Below are 18,163 nucleotides of genomic sequence, written 5' to 3'. Positions count from 1 at the left end.
TTAGTTTCAGACCAACAATCTTAACTCCTCCCTCCGCGATGACCAGTAGGAGCTCGTTTTGTGACGCGGGTGGTAGGGACAATTCTGTGTGGAGTCGAACGCTGGAGAGGGTATAGAGAGGGTTAAACCCCGCTCTCCTTTGTTGACCCAGGTGTTGAAAACATTTGCGCTTTCCGTCAAACGTTGCATCGTTTCCGTTTGACACATTCTTCTTTTATGGTTTCGAGTCTGGTTTCGTTCCAGAAATATAGCAGCGCCACCTGCTGTTTGATTATATTCAAATACACAAATACAGGAAGTAGTAAGAAAGTAAGTAAGTTTATGCTTTTATTAGCGACAATGACAACAGTATAACAGTAACTATCTAAAATAAAAACACTTTACATACTGTTGCATAGTTTAAACTGTAGCAATGTATTGTATATTTTAAGTTCGATTTTGTATGTAAAAGCTTGTATCTGCAAAGCAATTAAATATAACTTTATAAAAGGGTACAACATTTCTCTCTGTGATGACGACGAGAAGAAGTATCTCAAAACTGTAAAGTACTTTGGTAAATGTACTGAGTTATGGTCCACCACATTAGAGGCCTTAGATTTAGGCCTCTTTAGCCCTGATATAATCTACATAAAAAAGTGGGAATATGACTCATCTACAGATACATCAGCATCATTGTAAACAAAGATACATCTTTATTAAGCACACAATTGCATGTAACAGACAACAGCACTTTACATTGCATTTTTACAAGACAATATTGTCATTTCTGGATTTTTCTTTCATCCGCCGTAAGCATGTGAACAAATTTCAATGACCACAAATTAGGCTTTGACCTAAAAGAAGGACACATCGCTGAACCAGCCTGCTTGGTCCGTGGCAAACCAGAACATCAGCAGTCCCGTCAGTATCACCAGACCCATCTTCAGTGTCAGCTTCAGCATGTTGAAGCACTGCAGGAACAAAGGACAGGGCAGAGAGGCAAAAGTAACTAAACAATTCAGGAACAAATGAACAAAGTGAATGTCCAGTAAACGCCAGTGAGTACACACTTTGTGTTTCTTGGTACAGATGTGTGTGTCGCTGATATCTGGCACGTTCTCCGGTAGCTGAGTGTTTGGGGGGTCACAAGCCTGTGACATTTCCGTGGCGTTGTTGAGCTCCTTCAATTCCTGGACAAAGGCAAAGCAGTTAAGAAATCTAGTTTATGTGTTCATGCATTTGTATATATTTTTTAATGTGTGCTTATATGTGTCCACGTGCAAACCTCAGATGTCTCTGCAGAGCTCAGGTCCTCCTCCCCGTCTGTGGAGCTGCTGAGTGAAGCTCTGTCACTGCTGAGAAACAAGGAAGCAGACACGGTTGTGTTTTGTTTGGATCTGTCATTACTCATGTTGTAGTTTTTGTTCAAGAAAAAAAAAGTTAAGTACTAGGAGTCGTGCTCACCTGTCAGTCTCATAGTGAATGACTTGAGACAATGGATCTGCACAAAATTGAACTTTTATCTGTCTTCCTATAGAAATGCACAAATAGAAACTTGTAAATCGTTTGAAAATGTGATTCCATATAGATAATTATACGCTTCATCATCTTCACTCACCTTCGCTTTCATTCTCTCCGTCGCTGTCATCATAAAACTCGTAGAAAGCCTTGATTCTCTGCTGCTCTTTTTCCCAGTCCCTCTCCTCTTCGTCCTCGTCGTCTCCCAACTGTCCAGTCTCCATGATCCCAGAGGCTTCTGGTTCAGTGTTAAAGAAGAAGCTATCATCCAGGGATCCCTGGTTAGAGGGGTTTGTTGTTTTTGCACTCTGTACCACTGAGTAGCTGTTGCCATCTTCTGCAGGATGCTGAGTCACATCTGAAAGCAGTGCATCCACTTCATCTGTGTCCTCTGCGGTTAACAGGTCTTCAGACAGACGGGTATCAGCTGTTAACACGTCTAGATTCCAATGAATGTGGAAATCTGCTGGATCTACTCTGTTGTAGTAGTCAGAAGATGCTGCATCTTGTGGACACATGAGTTCCACATCACTCCTCTTTTCTTGGAACTCATCATCACTGGAGGTGTAGGAATCACTCTCACCTGTCTCACCTCCATCATCAACCCCTGTTACAGCTGCATCACCGGACACCTTCTCCACAAAGTCTTTTTCTCCGTTAGCCACGTCCAGGCTCCTGAACTCATTGGCATCCACCTCTAAATTTCTGCTGTACAGATACCCGTCCCCCTCCTCACCAGTGTCCTCAGCTCTCCCCATCCGCATGACATCTGTTACAGCTCCTTCCAGGCAGGTGTTCTGCTTTGTAATTGAATCGCTGTCGGATGCACAAGCCGAGGCCTTTGACTGGTAATCCTTCTCTTGATTTTTGCCTCCATCTTCGACATATTCACATGAGGAAAAGTCTGAGGGATAATCTGCAAAGCTCTCACCTGCATCTTGGTGCTCCTCCCCTGAGAAATCTTTCATTTTCTCTCCATATTTCTCACTATCAACTTCAGCAATAAGATCCGGCAGATTTTTCACTGATATTTCTGGAAACTCCAAATTGGCTTTCGCTGGGCCATCCCCGCAAGGATCTTCAAGCTTCTGCTCACAGCACAGAGCGAGAACAGCTTCTTCTTGTTCGATTTCCCTGCCCTCACACTCAGAATCACGCGAGTCCTCTTCTTTTTCTTTTTCCTTCTCTCGCTCATCCTCTTCAATCCCATCACCTCTGACCATCATCTCACTGCCACGTTCAGGGACTCTCTCAAAATAGGACATCTCCTCATCGCTCTCGCTCTCACCTTGCTCCTCGTTTCTAACTTGAGGGTTTCCAGCAGCCTCCGGGGCCAGAGGTTGTCCCTCAGTGAAGATCCTGTCCTCTTTATTACCATCGCAAAAGTCGTCGTCGCAACGAACCGACCTCAACAAATCCCCTGGTTCCTCTCCTGGTCCTATATCATCTTCCTCATCTTCCTCCTCCTCCTCATCTTCTCCAGAGCCTTTCTCTTCAGTCTCTTCTTCTGAGCTTGTGTAATCCTCCAGTGTTTTGTCCCTGTTCATGACCCCTACACCTTCAAAGTCCTCTTCGCTTTTATCATCACACTGCTCTTCATCAACATTTTCAGCCATGTATATATTTTTAGTTTCCATGTTAGACAAAAGTGCAGTTTGACCAGTTGCTTCCTGTTGCAGAGCCCCGTCTTCCTTTGTTACTGCGTTTTCTTGAGAGATGTCTGTTTTGATTGCCTCAGATGTTTCATCTAAATTTAAATTCTCAAAGTCCAAATCTTCATCAGGGAATGATGGAACAGCTGTTCCTGTGACAACATCATCATTTGAAAATTAAATACTTTGATAACTAGTTTCAAAAGAAGAGAAAAGTAAATACAACAGTAGTGAGACATATAAGATGTATTTCTTACCTGAAAAAGCATCACTAAGCAGATCAGCAAAACTTTGTTCCATCTTTTCAAATAGGGAAAACAATAGTTTATATTGTACAAGTTATATCAAGACAAACATTACTGCCACAGATAATCTCTTCTCGGAAAGGAAGAGAGCGCAATGTATCTCTCGTCTCTTGTTGCTGCGTGTGGCTTCCTGTCAAACAGACGTTGCAAAAGTTACACAATAAATCGAATGTTATATATTTGGCTAAATATATAACTACAAATGTCTATATCATGTAAGCCGTACCATAAAGCGGAAGATAATCAAAATGCTGTGTGTCTTGTCTAAAAAGTGAAATTACAAAAGTAATGTTTTGCGTTGCTTCGGGAACTTACCTTCATGAGCTCATGAAATGATGTCAGCTTTGATGTGGTCCTGGTTTCAGATGCACAGTATGAACTGCAGCACTTGTTCCTTCATGCTGAAACAACTCATGTGTACAATGTCTTATATAACTGAGATGAATACAGTGCCACTTAAGTGATGAGTTAGAGTTGTGAATTTTGTGAACTTTGATTTATTTTGACAACTAAAATCCAGTAAAACGACAGTTAAGATCCGACATCCTGGTTTGTTGCTGGTTGTCCTACAGCTCATTGCGGAGGAGGTAACGGTGGTTCGGCTTCAGGTCAACTTCTACAGGAAAATGATCACTCACCGCAAGAGCCTGAAAGTGCCATCAGAAGAAATGAATCTTCATTTTAGGTATATAACTGAATTAAAGAAGTGTATATGTATATATGACATGTTTACCTCCTCCTCTGTCAGATGGAAATTCTTCTTAAAGTTGAACGGTTGAGCAGAACCTGGCACTATACTGGAAATAATCTCACGTCCGTGGACAATGATCCTGAAAAATCCAAAATTGTGTATATGACATTACCCTGCAGCAGAAAGCCTTTCACAATAATCTTAAATCATTATAGAGACTATACATGCATTTAATTGTTGAGCACTTCTTCAGTGACCTTATGTGATTCAGTTTTCAGCAGTCACTGACCTGTCATAGGCACAGTGCGTCTTCTCACGGACAGTAGTGTCTTGCTCATCTCCAATTAACCAGCGAAAGTTAGGGTCACTCCTCAAGCGCACAGCTCTCCAGCCCTTGATGGTGACGTAGCTGCAGCCGGCGTTGAGGTCCCCCAAGATCATCACATTCTGGGTGGATGAAAAGAGGCAAAAGGGGAAGTTCATCAGACAAAAGATACTCATATATGTGGTAGAGAGAAACCAATATGAAGTTAAGCTGAGGAACTCTGACCAAGATACACATTTTAAAAAAGGACCAAAAAAAGTGAAAAGAATATATATATATATATATATATATATATATATATACTGTATTTAAATGATGATGATGGTTTAACCTACATCAGTCTTCCACTTCTTGTAAATTCCTTTGAAGACAGTGTACAGTTCATTCATCTCCTTCATGGCGCTTCTTGGACTGGTGTGCTGCCCAATCAGGACCAAATCCTTCACCACTGCAAAATAACAGCAAACATTTAAGACACATCTTCAATTAAGGTGTTTACAAGCAAACTTCAGTCTTTTCTTAGTTTTGCTCATATGGTATGATCATACATATACAATGCTCACATGGAACATAGAGAACCCTGATTATTAATATCTCTGTATATATTTTTTAGAAACCCTGAATAAGGTGTTTATATCCACCTAGCATCCAGGTGTTTAAAACCCAGGAAATTAAAGTCCGTCTTTGTGAAACTGGCCTCAGATAATAGCTGGGATAATAGTGTGTGCTAATGTGGCTACTTTCTTCTTCTGTATAATTCCAAAGATGCCTTTTGCTTCATCGTACATGTCGTTGGGGAGTGGAAGCGGACGATGAAAGGCTCTCTGGAGAAAACATCTGTTTCATTGGTTCCTTCTCCTTCTAGTTTAGGATACTGATAATGCTCTTTGACCGTCAGCACATTGCTCCTGGAGAAGATGAGAGAGGAAAAAAAACAACATTAAGGATGTCATGTTAATCTGACCACTAAGAGCAATAGGTGGTGTTTGATTATGGGTTACCTGTAGATGTAGACATACTGCTCCTTGTAGGTCGTCCTCCCCAGTCTTTCACTTTCCACATAGGAGTACGAGTTGGATTTGTCAAACCTGCTGATGTCCACATAAATGAGAAGTTTAAAGTTGCAGTTGTGAAAGAGGCTTCACCAGATCTTTTAGATTAGCAGTTTTTGAATCAAACAAAACTCTTACCTGTTGAGATCCTTAACCAAATCTTGTATTGCTGCTCCTTTAGAGTCTCGGACCTCCTGAATAAGACACAAGTCGCACCGAGAAAGAATCTTGGGAGCAAAAAAAAAGAGATCTATCAGTTACCTAGTTCTGCGTGGATATTGCTCCAGTTGTTGTACAATAGAATACCTTTAGAAGAATCCCCATAACCTTCTTGTTGTTTGCCTTTGATTCACCAAAGCTCTGAACATTGAAAGCGCAGATCTTCAGGGAAGATGTGGTGTTCGACACACACAACCCCACAACAAACAGCAGAACAGCAGTCCTCATCTTGTGGAGGATTGTCACTCTGTAAGTAAAAGAGAGTTTTGCAAGATCCGCCCTGTCGTGTTGTGAAATATGTTAAAAAAAACCTCGGCACTCATCAGCATCTACTTTGCAGCCTCTTACCTTCAGTGCCAGTTTCAACCAGAGACTGACCTCAGTCCAGCAAAGATCCATCTCTTCAATGAGCTGTGGTGTATTTGGGGGAACATGCAGGTGTGTGGGAAAGGTCTGTGTGGTGGATGTGCTGTGTCAGTGCCTGTTGAGAATAGAGCTTTATCTGGAACAGTTAAAACCGCAGAATACAATGAACAATAGTGTGTTTTGTCTCTGGGTTTGAGTGTAATCGGACAATAGACGGTGCCATGTGTCATTCCTGTCAGTTTCATGAACATTTCTGTAGAATTTGCAACATATTATTCATTTCAGTCATTTTAGCATTGACACGAGCAACTGGTAGTTACCACACAGTGCCATCACATCACTGAGACAATTAATGCTGTACACTGGTGCAGTCTGAACTGTGATGGGGATGGTTCTACCTCTGATTTTAGCTGTGACAATCATTTTTGTTTTATACCAGATCTTAGTAAGATGAGTAAGTAAGATGTGTTATGTCCATAACTTTTGAACACAGGGAGAAATCCCCCCTCCCCTTGCAGCCATGTGCTCTCAATCGCCTCCAAAACACAATAGCAGGTTTAAGTCAAAATGAAATGGATTTATTATCCAAGAAGCATAAAAATAGATACAAACAGAACAGTTACAAACCCAATCACACAATTAATAACAAAACAAACCTATATATTAAATGAAATGTGAGATCCAATCCGAGCCACCGAGGAGGCATACCAGCAGAAGATCTGAAATCCCCCAGAGCTTCAAACCCTTTCTCTCCCCAAAGTTTCATTCCTCAGCTCATCGATCAGCTCATTGATTGGCTGAAGTCCAACAAGCCTCTCCTGGGCCATTGCCCCATTGTTACTCTTAACACCTCAAGCAGCCACTTTCACACAACCCCCGCTCTTAGCACATTCCTCAACCCTGATCACACAGACACTCAAACACACTTCTGTGTTCAAACTCCTACAAGTAAATACAGTCTCGCATAATCCCCATAATTAGGAGCTTTAAAACTTAAATTTCTCACAGATGAGATCTACTCAAAGGGGAATACTTGTTTGTCGGTGGATGATGATTTGTTTAAGATGCATCAGGATTTAAAAACCACTTCCTTCGTGAAGAAGGGAGTGGTCCTTCTTCACGATGTCTTCAATGATGGAGATCTCACGTATCTTGCTTGACACTTAACCCACCATGAACTCAAGACTCTAACCGATGACACTTTATTCACAAAGCTTAAAAATGTTTAAGTACTGACTCAACAAACAGTAACATATGTTATAGTAACAATATTACTTTATTTCTGATCATGTAAAACTCGGATAGCTTTTTATTGCGTACTTACGCTCCCTTGTTTTGTTTACTGAGAGCAACAGCTGAAAGAACTATGTTTTGTCTTTGCCTAATGGCCTTTTATGTGTTTATTATAAGTTTTTAATAATTAAAGGTGGTGCTATTGACCAATCAAGCTGTTTACAGTACATAGGATACTTCCTGTGTTCTTACTCCTGACTATTGTGTTGATATTTTTGACACACAACTTCTTAAAATCGTATTAACCTCAGCCAGCTTGTGACATTTGCTTTAACATGTTTTCATTGTTGGAATACATCACAAAGACATTTTTCATTCATATTCAGTTACATTTTGACTTTCTGCAAACATCCTACACATGTCAACACAACATTTTCAAAAATACTTTGAGCTCTAAGTCTGAAATGTTTTGAAATACAAAATGATCAACAAACTACATCCTGTGTTTCTTCCTGTGTACACAACAACAAAGAACAATGTTCCTGAGCAGTGACATTGTCATATCGGTCTAAAAAAGCCTGAGTGTTGAGGAGACGCCATGTCCATGAGATAGTTTTCAATACGTGATTCTATGTCTGAGTACAGGTCTTCAACTTGCTCCCTGAAAGGAGGATGCCACACCCACAACATGGCAACCCCCGCCACAGCAAGGAGAAGAAGGAAGGTCACAAGCACTTTCCACCAGGAGCCACACCGTGTCTAAACAAAGTGGGAAAAAACGTGTGAAGAAACGTCAAATTATCATATATATATACAGTGTATATATATATATATATATATATACAGTATATATATATATATATATATCAAGCTGATTTGGTCAATGCAGCAAAAATGAAGCAAAATAAATTGTGACAGTGTAAGGACAAATAAGCATTTGAGTATAGCAAGGACATTTAGTTTCAAATTCCCCTAAACCCACCCACACACACACACACACACTCACCGGTCTCCTGCTGCGGTGGCTGAGTTGCCGGAGCTCGTCCCTGCACTGCGACAGCCGGGCCTGGCTGGACTGACACTCCTGCTCCATGGCATGCAGCTCTGTTTGCAGCTCCTCGCACTGTGTGCACATTGTTTTTCTAGTAAGGAGGGCAAGTAATATAAAATCCATCTTGATAAATATTTTTTAAATAGATTTGACTCTCATTTGAAATGTATTAGGGAAGTAGAGGGTAGTGAGTAGTGTGGAAGCTGAGTTAATTTATGATTTATTTTGTCAATAAATCCAAATTAAATTATCATTATGCATCAGTGCAAACATTGTAGAAATCCTAAATGATTGGGATATTATCTTTGACTCATTTAGTGTGAATTCATGAATATCTAACTTTGTGAAACAACTAACTCAAACAAAACGTTTAGCTTGTGAATGTGCTGCAGTACACTGTGATATCTCCACTTCACCTCTCTTTCTTTGAGCCCGAGTTTCTCCTGAGTGTGACGGAGCTGCTCCTCCACCTGAGAGTCTCTCCTCGCCGTCAGTCGTGGCTCTTCTTCTTCTGACGTCAGAAGCCCCTGCATCATGGCGCCCTGGCTCTCCTTGCTGCCATCTAGGAGATAGAAAACTGTTTGAATAAATGAACCATGTTGCCTTGTACTCTGTATAAACACATGACTCTAAGGTCTAAGGGTCTTGCCTCTGAGGTGCTGGATTTCCTCTCTTAAAATCTGATAGTCTTCTTCCAGCAGCCCAATGTTGTACTGTAGTTCCTTCTTCTCTTGTCGCAATGACACCACCTCCTCCCTCAGCTCGGCCTCTCTGGTTCTGGACAGCTGCACAGGACACACGTTTTTCACAACCGTACACATTGAAACTTCTGGCCATCCACATGGTCACTGACTACCATACCTCCACTTGGCTTTGCAGCTGTTGCAGCTGTTCATTACTGAGGTGTTGGTTCTCCCTGAGCTGCCCAGAGCTCAGCTTCAGCTCCTCACAAAGGCTCTGCCACCTCACTGCCTCTTCCTTTGTCGTAACTACCGCTTCCTGATGGCAAAAAAACAAAACAAGTCAATGACATCGATGTGCCTTTCAAGATAGTCAAATAGAAATGTTGTTTATTATTTGGGTTAAAAGCTAGTTATTTGACCTGCATTGTCTCAGACTTGATGACCGCCTCAGTTTTCTCCTGTGTGATCTTCTGCAGGGCGACCAGGGCCCTCTCCTCATACACCAGTTTCTGCTTCTCCATCTGTATCACCAGTTTCTTCACTCCATCCTTTGGAAACTTCTATGAGGACACAACGCTGTTGAGTTAAATCTACAAGCGCTTACCAAACCCAGAGTAGACACTGGACTAACACAGCGTGACAGAGTGAAAGTGATGAGCAGGTCGGCTGCTTTAGGAAGGATTGTTTGAGTTTCTGCATTGAAATGGTGTTTTAAAAAAGATTTTTAAAAAAACACTCAGTGTTTGCATCTTTACCACCAGCTGCTGTTCTTACCTGCAGGCAGACTTGCAGCTGCGCCTCCAGAGCCTTGATCTTGTTTCTCAGCAAGTCTTCACTGCAGTGAGCCTGTGTGGGTTAGAAAGGAAATGACTGTCACGCTGTGGCCTGCAGATGGAAAATGAATGCATGGTTCATCTACCAGAATCTGTGACAGTATGTTCTTTCACTGTCTACACTCACTGGTGCACAAAGGCAACTTGCAGCATCAGTGAGCCTCAAGAAAGATCACAATGTCTGCATGTGCCGCAGCAATAAACTGTTTTGAATTCAAAAACATATATAAGTTGCCTGATAATAACATACCTGACTGAGAAAGAAAAAGCATGCATTATTTAAACTAAATCAACTTCTAGATCCACTGCTGTTCAAATCCAAATTAAAAAAAACTATTAAACAAAAAAGGGAAACACCAATATTTCCCCTTCATTCATTACAGCTAGAGTAGCCAAAAGACAGCTAATGAGGATTCATAGCACCTATAGCTGCTGACTTGTCACACCCTTCCTGTATGAGAATGACAGCTTGCACTCCTCCTATGCAGGAGGTTAGAGCAGAAGCAGGAAGCTCCAAACCACAACTGCATAAGCCTTCCTGGGGTAGCAGCCACCATACGCGACTTTGACGAAGACATTTTCAGTTTAATATCAATCATGGAGATCATCAACACAACAACATGAGCTTATAAAACAAGAGATATGTGTTTGGAAACTGTAACTGTGACACCCTGGGGGTGTGCTTGATGATAGGCTGTACATATGGATGCAGAGTCTTACCTTCCATATTTTGTTCGAGGAGTTCACGAGGTTTGACGTGCTCTCCTGGAGGGCGGCAAGCTTCTTCTTCATGGCCTCCTCTCTCCACAGAGCCTCCTGGTAGAAAACAGACAGCAGAGGAGAGAAGAGATACAACATCATCATCTTCTGTACTCCGTTAGATGAAACCGATAAAATGTGCCTATTTTTGTCTCAAACATTAAAGGCAGGCGATTTACTTCAAACAGGATGGTGCTTACAGTAACTTCAGATCAAATAAACAAAGTAGAGAAGAGTCATAAAGTCACAAACTTCCTTTATGTCAGTTATACAACTAATCTAACCAGCGTTTGCTAATATTAGCCACCATAAGCTACGGGCCATACAGTAGCTTCAGATAATATAAACAAAGCAAAACTGTTTAACTTTAGTTTATTAACAGCCACTGTAGCAACAAGTGACATGGGAGGATTGTGAGTGGTAAAACGTAGTGTAACAGTAAGACAGGAAGAGGAAAAACACAAACTTATGTCAGTAATGTCAGTTATAAAGCAAAATCTAGCTAACATTAGCCACCATAAGCTTCAGTTCATACCAGACCAAGTGAGGCTGTGTCAGTAAAACTCTTGAGTGTGTTCAACTGAGAAAGGCTGAGTTTTATGGCTTATGAATTTAACTTTTCATTCATTCGAGGAAGAATGTTTTATTGAATCTCTCAAAAGTGACATAGTCCTGATTTAAAGAACAAACAGCACAGAATTGATTTGGAAAAGAATTGTTATGTTTACCTCCAAGTAGTCAGTTAAACTCTGAAGATCCTATTATATGTGAGATAAGAGACATCAAAAACAGTTACATTTTATTAAATCTTAGTTTTCTAACATGCAATTTATAGATTTAAAACCCCATTTAATAAAGCAACAGTTTGAAACTTACTGACTCCTTGACAGTGACGAGACCTGACCTGCACAGAAGAAAATATCTCAATATAGAAATAGGAAACACTATCACAGCTGCCTCTGATATCAAATTTGAGATTTAAATTCAACCCACTCTGTCTGCACACTGGTCTCTCGCTGTGTATTCTTTTGGAGAATATTTTCAGGTTGGATGGAGAATTTTTGGTGAATCTTTTCTGCATGGATGAATGTTTTGATGCTTGTCTTTTGAGCTTTGAGAGAAAGTAAAAACAGCATTATTAGTGGGCCAATGAAAGATAATTTGACTCTAATCAAAATGTTATAGGCAAGCTATTTACCATTAATACTATTCTCTCTTTTATCTGTGCTTTTCGCCCTGTGCTGGTTTGATTCCTTTATTGCTGGTTTGGAGGAAGATGCTTGCTTCCTTGCATGGCCTTTCTCTTGGCTCATCAGTGTTACCTGTTCTGTCCATAATGAAGCCTGGGGAAATAAGGAGAGAGAAGATGATGCAGGTATTATTACTCCTGTGGACGTGGAAAGATTAAACATGGTTCTAGTGAAATAACACTAATAACGTCAAAGGATATTACCCAGTTGCTGGTGCTTGGGCCTTCAGTTACGCTACTGTTTGGTGTTAAAATCATCATTGTATGCCTCCCTTTATCGGTTGGAGTATTTTGGACATTTGTATGCAAAGTCTCTGACTTGCTGATTGGACTGTATTGTTTCATTAAAAATGTCTTTGGTGAAGGTTTTCTCCTAGAATAATAGTTTGTAGTATTCAAACCACACTGCTCTGGGCTCACTGATCTCCTCCTCAGAAATTCAAGTTGCCTCTTTTCCTTCAGTTCATTCTTGATCAGTCTTGTGTTCAACTCTCTCGTAGGGCTGCGACATGAAGTCACGTTGTTGCGTCCTCGCAGGTGTTCACGTTTCTCTGCTCTGATGTCCACTATTTGTTCAAAGTGTTTCAATGGGGAGAGCTGTATACACCTGACAGTCAGGGCGTCCATGGCAGCCCCTCTGGCTGTTACAGTGTCCCGAGCCTACAACGAAAATGCATCATGAAATGAATTAGAATTGTCTTAAATTATGAAAAATACAGCACGTTAACATTTCAGTTGAAATCATACAATCTACTGATGTGTATCAAATGTTATAGGTAGCTGAAACATATTACTGAATGATGTGTTTCAGGTGCAAAATGACGGTTCAGACAGTACACATGAAGATAAGATGTATATAACAGTTCAGGTTTTTTCATTTACATGGAAAACACAGTGTTTGAAATATGCCCTTAAACGTCTGTGGTATCAATTTGTATATCTCAAACACTAAAAAAGAATATAAAGAAAGACAGTTAGTGTTTGGGCTCCAAAGGTATGTGAGCAGTATGCACAAAATAAAGCAAAATTCAAAACCTCAACAGTATATTTTACATTTAGGATGCTCTGTGTGGCAGCAATGCCTTTAACCATGCAAGTCAGTAGAAGCAGTAGTAGTAGGTCGTATAGTTATAGTTGTAGTAACAGTAAATGTAATGTAGATGTTACAGTGGTTGCATTTCTGTTGTTATTTGTCAGAAAGCTCCTTTAACACTGAGTATCAGAGTTATCAAAGATAGACTAGGCTCTGGAAAGTGTAGATTGTGGAGGGAAAATGTACAAGATAATGCAAAGAACGTATGTTGCTTGATAAGCAAAAACACATGGCAGATCTTACCTACAATGCCATCTCATTCAGTGGGGAAAACTCTTCATGAGGTGATTGAGAAGTTATCCATTTTCTCACTCTTCTGAAATAGTGTCCGGAGGTTTTGTCTGTTTCACATGTAGCTGTTTCTGTTGAGCAAAATTTTACAGGAAGTGAAGTGAACCACAGCGTCATATGTTCCTCTATCTCACCAGCCACTCGCATCAAACTGATGCCATACACGGGTGGGCCCCAAGATTACACACAGACTGAGACAATTCCCCCTACATGCAGCCTGGGATAAAACCCACCACATGGGAGAGAGTGCTGTGTGTGTGGTTGCCTCGTGGAAATATACATTATTTTCAATAAAAGCAGTCAGATTTTCATTAAAATGAGTTGAGAAGCTGTAAATGCCATGAGCTTCATCATTTGCTGGTGGTGTGTATGCGTGTGTAGGCCTATTTGTTATTTGCATTAACTGACTGACTTAATATTTTACTTGTTAGAAGTTTTGATTAAAGTCATGAGTATTTTCAAGATTAATTAACCCAAAACACTGGATCTTAGCATCACATATAACCTAAAATTCTCTCCATTCATATATTAACTTAACCCAAATTCAACGCGAGGACAGCATCTTGCGTACAGCGTCATCTCGTGGTCGTTTTCTTTAACAACTAAAAATAGGAGCTTTACCCTACTCTCGCGATACTTCACGAGGATATCTCGTGTTTCCGCCATCCTTGCGGCTCTTTGCAGAAGGGCACGAAGAGACCGAAACAAGGGTGCCCCGGTGTAGCAAGAACTCGGCACTTCATTCTTCAAACATGCTGTCCAGACTCGTTATTGTGTCAGGTATGCAGTATTCTTTCTTTTATTGATTAATACATCTCACTCAGCTCTGACGCAACCAAACTGTCAAGAAACAAAAGTTTAAATTGAATGTGAAGCTGAAGGGTAAAGTGAAGGCCGCACATTTGAATGAGAGACATGCTAATGCTAGCTTACATTAGCTACGGTAACTACAGGATATAACGTTACGATCTGAAACTGTATTTAGTTTATTGCATTTATTTGTATCGACGGTTATTGGTAATGCTGTTGACTGTGTTGTTTCTGTCGGACATCGCTACAGACAAGTTAGATGACGATAGCTAACGTTAGCTGTAGCTACTTTAGCAAGCGCTAACTCTGCACGCCTGTAGATGTCACCTGTTTGACAGCTAACGTTGGTCGGTTTCGTGCTGTTTACGTTTGTAGTAGAAGGATAAACTCCATTGGCTACACAATGTAAATCCACCAGAAGTATGTGTTTTTTTCAAGTTGTTCATTTACAGCCAGACCAGTTGCTACCAGACATCCACATGATATTATCATCAGGTGTTGAAATGACCTCGTCCTGTAACTGGGCTTCTGTTGACTTTTGTCATTGTACAGTGAAGTTGTATATACTTCGTTTCCAGTTCATTAGTTGCACTTCACTAATACAACAGTCCTGTTATTAATCCAACCTTCATGAAGGCTATACTGGTCGGCTTTTGATTAAACATCTGTAGAGAGGTATTAATCATGAAATAAACATGACAAACAACCATCATTTGCTTCACTGACTTTACGTCCTTCTCTCCTCTGTTTGCAGCTGCTGGCCTGAAAAGCTGCAGCCCCCTTGGAGCTGGGTATGTGTCTTTACAAGTAGTATTTTACTGTATTTGTTATTTTCATTAAACATTAAAAATACACCCTACGTCCTTAATATAAACTATTGTGTTGTCTCTCACAGCCTGGTCCAGGCGTCTCGCTCCCTGCACACATCGTCCCAGAGTCTGGCCCCGGTGCCCGCTCTGCCAGAGAAGGGAGGCAAAGTTCGCCATGGCATCTTCCCCGACGAGATTTTCCAGCTCCTATACCCCAAAACTGGAGTCACAGGTCAGTAGGCAGAAGCAAGACTCAATTTTCAGTTATTTTAATTTATATGCTGAAAATATATACCTTTCCCTCAGGTAAAATAATGAATAGCAGCTTTATCAAACCTAAAAATTGTGTCTATTCACTTCCATTAGCTCAAATACGTAAGCAGAATAGACTTCAGTTTTCTGCACTTAATTTCATAATGCAGTTATTGTATGTGCAAGATATGAATAAACAGTCCCAAATTTGATTAAATGAAATACAGTCGCAAACAGAAAACTCTTAATCCCCAATTTAAAAAAATTGAAAGTTGACGCAGACCTCAAGTTTACTGAGTTGGTTCAGATATGTGGTGCTTACAAGCTGAATGCCGCTTGTCCATTTAAGCACAGAAGGCTTATGGCTGAGGCTTAATGTAACACAGGCCTAGTCTCTCATGAGACATCAGTGCTCCAGTAGAAAGCCAACATGTTCTGTAAAGAGCAATGTATCGGATAGTAACGCATTGCATGTGCAGTTCTGCTGTTAATAGAAATGCTTGTAATACTAATGTGATTACATTTTAAATGTTAATATAAAATGAATACAACTTTACCCTGCCCCTAAACTACATATGCTGACTTTGTTGACCATGTCCCACTAGCATTGTTATTGATGTGTTTTTCGTTCTTTATATCTTAATTGAATTTTGTAAATTTTCATCAAAAACTAACTGCTACATGAATCTACTTTCATTGACAATGAAAGGAATTCTAAATGTTTCTCTTCCTCACTAGGGCCTTACATGCTGGGCACTGGCCTCCTCCTCTACATGCTTTCCAAGGAAATCTACGTCATCAACCATGAGACCTTTGCTGCTGCTTCCATCGGTGCTGTCATCATCTATGGTGTCAAGAAATTTGGCCCAAGTGTTGCAGCTTTTGCTGACAAACTGAACGAGGTAGGCCGGCAACCGAATGGATTTGCATTTTTTTTTTTTCTCTTTATTTTGGGGTTAATAATTCGATATCAAAGTAGAACTGAGATTACTGTTCAAAGATCTTTGGTCTTTTCTTTTGTGCCCAGCCATTGTAAGCGTGTGTTTGTGTTTGCAGGACAAAGTGTCTAAGGCTCAAGAGGTGAAGGACGTGGCCATGGCCAGTCTGACTCAGGCTATTGAGGATGAGAAGAAGGAACAATGGAGAGCAGAGGGAAGATCAATGCTCTTCGACGCCAAGAGGGTAAGCAGCATCGGCTTTGCCAGTTTCATTTTTTTATCTTCCAATATATTATTTGTTGTTCATATTGCACTTTTTCATATTTACAAAATATTTTTTCACTCATATTGACCCAGCATCATTATGTGATCTTGGATATTTGTCGACCTCTACTGGCAACAAGTAGGAATTGCAAAAACATCAGAGTGGCCAAATAAACCTGCTTTGGCTGTGTGGAGCTGTAATACTATGAGAAAATTAATTCTAATCTTGGAAAAATACTATTTCCCAAATGCATAAAGGTCCTGAGAGTCGTCACTGATCTATGCAACACACCAGCTTGCATCCATTTGTTTCTCTTTATATATTTGCAGTATGTTTAAAAATATGCAGTTTATAATTGAATTATAAACGTTTATTAGCATATAGCATATTTTGTCATCCTTGTAAATGTTTTTTTCTTTTACTCCAATAATGGCTATTTTAAAGGGACAGTTCACCCCAAAATCAAAATTACCAATGTAGTTTGTTTTGGTGTGAGTTGCTTAGTTTTGGAGATATCAGCCATAGAGAAGTCTGCCTTCTCTCTAATATAATAGGACTATATGGCATTCAACATCTGGTGCTCATCAAAGAGCCAAAAAAATACATTTGAAAAACTCAACAAACAAACAAAGCAATGTTTCTTTCCAGAAATCATGACCTGGTTACTCAAGATGATCCACAGACCTTCTTACGGGGTGACGACAACACGAGCTGTTAAACTTTCCTCAAACCTGCAGTCATTATTTACTTATATTGTGCTTTGCTAGGATTGTCTGATGGGAGATGAGGACAAAAACTTCATGGAGTTTCCTTTTTATTGAATAAAAACTCCTACAAAATATGAAATAACTCATCAAATATATTACACCAATAGCCCATCAAAACAAATTTTTTCATATATGAACAAATGACTGGATAGACTGTAGCCTATGCATAACATTAAATACAAGACCTGACTTTGTTGAGACTGCAACAGTTGAAGCTTTGAAGCAAACATTTTGGCAACCCACGTGTAGACCAGATATTTCCACCGCGTGGTTACAAAGACGACATGAACTCCTCTTTTCCTCTCAGAACAATGTGGCCATGCTGTTGGAGACCAACTTCAGAGAGAGGCTACACATGGTGACCAACGAGGTGAAGAGGCGCTTGGACTACCAGGTCGCGCTGCAGAATCTCCACATCCGGATGGAGCAGGAGCACATGATCAACTGGGTGGAGAAGAGTGTCATCGGCAGCATCACTCCTCAGCAGGTCGGTCTTTCAGTGTCAAACTGTCCGAAGCCTCCAGCTGGGGGATGATTCCCCCCATGCATCAACAAGTTCACACTTCCTCATTACTGTGTGTGTTTGTTTTTAGGAGAAAGAGAGCATCGCCAAGTGCATCACAGACCTGAATGCTCTGGCCAAGGCCACTCAGGCAACAGCTGTGGCCTAAACTGTCAAGTCTTCAAAGAAGACTTCTCTAATCCCCGACTCATGGTCCCAGGACGAGACGTTCACTTTTCTTCAAGGAATAAATATTTGTCTCCGTCAATATGTTATGGGTGTGTACAGTATTTACACGTCAGCTGATGGTAAAATAAATGGTTCTCTTATTCAACTTCATCTGTCTATTTCTTTTCTTTCAACATTTCATTTAACCTCTGCGTTTGTGATTTGTCAGCGGCGTTGTGTGTGTGATTGTGGAAGATATTTACCATCACCATTTTTATTGCCATAAAAGATTACGCTTCAGCTGGATAATTGCATAATGGCATTTTCTTGAGCACTTAAGACCTTTGATCACT

The 18,163-nt window shown here is 40.5% G+C and overlaps 4 protein-coding genes across 8 annotated transcripts; 1 reads left to right on the top strand and 3 right to left on the bottom strand.

The window, feature by feature from the left end:
- Positions 1–271: 271 nt before the first annotated feature.
- On the bottom strand, positions 272–3,800 carry LOC116381839 (midasin). 2 transcript variants are annotated; one of them, XM_031844282.1, is made up of 7 exons: positions 3,770–3,800; positions 3,407–3,449; positions 1,598–3,301; positions 1,444–1,510; positions 1,265–1,334; positions 1,050–1,169; positions 272–950 (listed from the first exon to the last, which is right to left on the bottom strand). In XM_031844282.1, the coding sequence occupies exons 1-7, from the start codon at positions 3,773–3,775 to the stop codon at positions 834–836; spliced, it is 2,127 nt and encodes a 708-aa protein (XP_031700142.1). In that variant the 5' UTR covers positions 3,776–3,800; the 3' UTR covers positions 272–833. The 2 variants fall into 2 exon arrangements, with proteins under 2 accessions (XP_031700142.1, XP_031700143.1); XM_031844283.1 differs by having other exon boundaries at positions 1,265–1,331.
- Positions 3,801–4,005: 205 nt separating this feature from the next.
- dnase1l1l (deoxyribonuclease I-like 1-like) lies at positions 4,006–6,191 on the bottom strand. Of its 2 annotated transcripts, none has more exons than XM_031844284.1 (8): positions 5,829–6,191; positions 5,661–5,749; positions 5,472–5,561; positions 5,257–5,378; positions 4,806–4,918; positions 4,435–4,592; positions 4,188–4,284; positions 4,006–4,101 (listed from the first exon to the last, which is right to left on the bottom strand). In XM_031844284.1, exons 1-8 carry the CDS (start codon positions 5,967–5,969, stop codon positions 4,021–4,023), a joined length of 891 nt encoding a protein of 296 aa, XP_031700144.1. In that variant the 5' UTR covers positions 5,970–6,191; the 3' UTR covers positions 4,006–4,020. The 2 variants fall into 2 exon arrangements, with proteins under 2 accessions (XP_031700144.1, XP_031700145.1); XM_031844285.1 differs by having other exon boundaries at positions 5,472–5,558.
- A 607-nt stretch (positions 6,192–6,798) lies between these two features.
- On the bottom strand, positions 6,799–13,401 carry traf3ip3 (TRAF3 interacting protein 3). Of its 3 annotated transcripts, none has more exons than XM_031845241.1 (14): positions 13,256–13,401; positions 12,120–12,575; positions 11,865–12,009; positions 11,660–11,777; positions 11,543–11,570; positions 11,395–11,424; positions 10,628–10,723; positions 9,849–9,920; positions 9,494–9,634; positions 9,253–9,390; positions 9,041–9,176; positions 8,808–8,953; positions 8,347–8,463; positions 6,799–8,099 (listed from the first exon to the last, which is right to left on the bottom strand). In XM_031845241.1, the coding sequence occupies exons 2-14, from the start codon at positions 12,540–12,542 to the stop codon at positions 7,899–7,901; spliced, it is 1,791 nt and encodes a 596-aa protein (XP_031701101.1). In that variant the 5' UTR covers positions 12,543–12,575; positions 13,256–13,401; the 3' UTR covers positions 6,799–7,898. The 3 variants fall into 3 exon arrangements, with proteins under 3 accessions (XP_031701101.1, XP_031701100.1, XP_031701103.1); XM_031845240.1 differs by having other exon boundaries at positions 13,252–13,400; XM_031845243.1 differs by having other exon boundaries at positions 7,890–8,099; positions 8,347–8,482; positions 13,252–13,401.
- Positions 13,402–13,966: 565 nt separating this feature from the next.
- On the top strand, positions 13,967–17,981 carry atp5pb (ATP synthase peripheral stalk-membrane subunit b). The gene is made up of 7 exons (XM_031845244.1): positions 13,967–14,079; positions 14,864–14,900; positions 15,005–15,150; positions 15,909–16,072; positions 16,227–16,352; positions 17,448–17,627; positions 17,734–17,981. Exons 1-7 carry the CDS (start codon positions 14,052–14,054, stop codon positions 17,809–17,811), a joined length of 759 nt encoding a protein of 252 aa, XP_031701104.1. The 5' UTR covers positions 13,967–14,051; the 3' UTR covers positions 17,812–17,981.
- The last annotated feature ends 182 nt before the right edge of the window (positions 17,982–18,163 follow it).

This window comes from Anarrhichthys ocellatus, unplaced genomic scaffold (genome assembly GCF_004355925.1).
Source record: "Anarrhichthys ocellatus isolate YVR2014 unplaced genomic scaffold, GSC_Weel_1.0 scaffold5, whole genome shotgun sequence".
Lineage (NCBI taxonomy): Eukaryota > Metazoa > Chordata > Actinopteri > Perciformes > Anarhichadidae > Anarrhichthys > Anarrhichthys ocellatus.
This window is presented reverse-complemented; position numbering and strand designations above follow the sequence as displayed.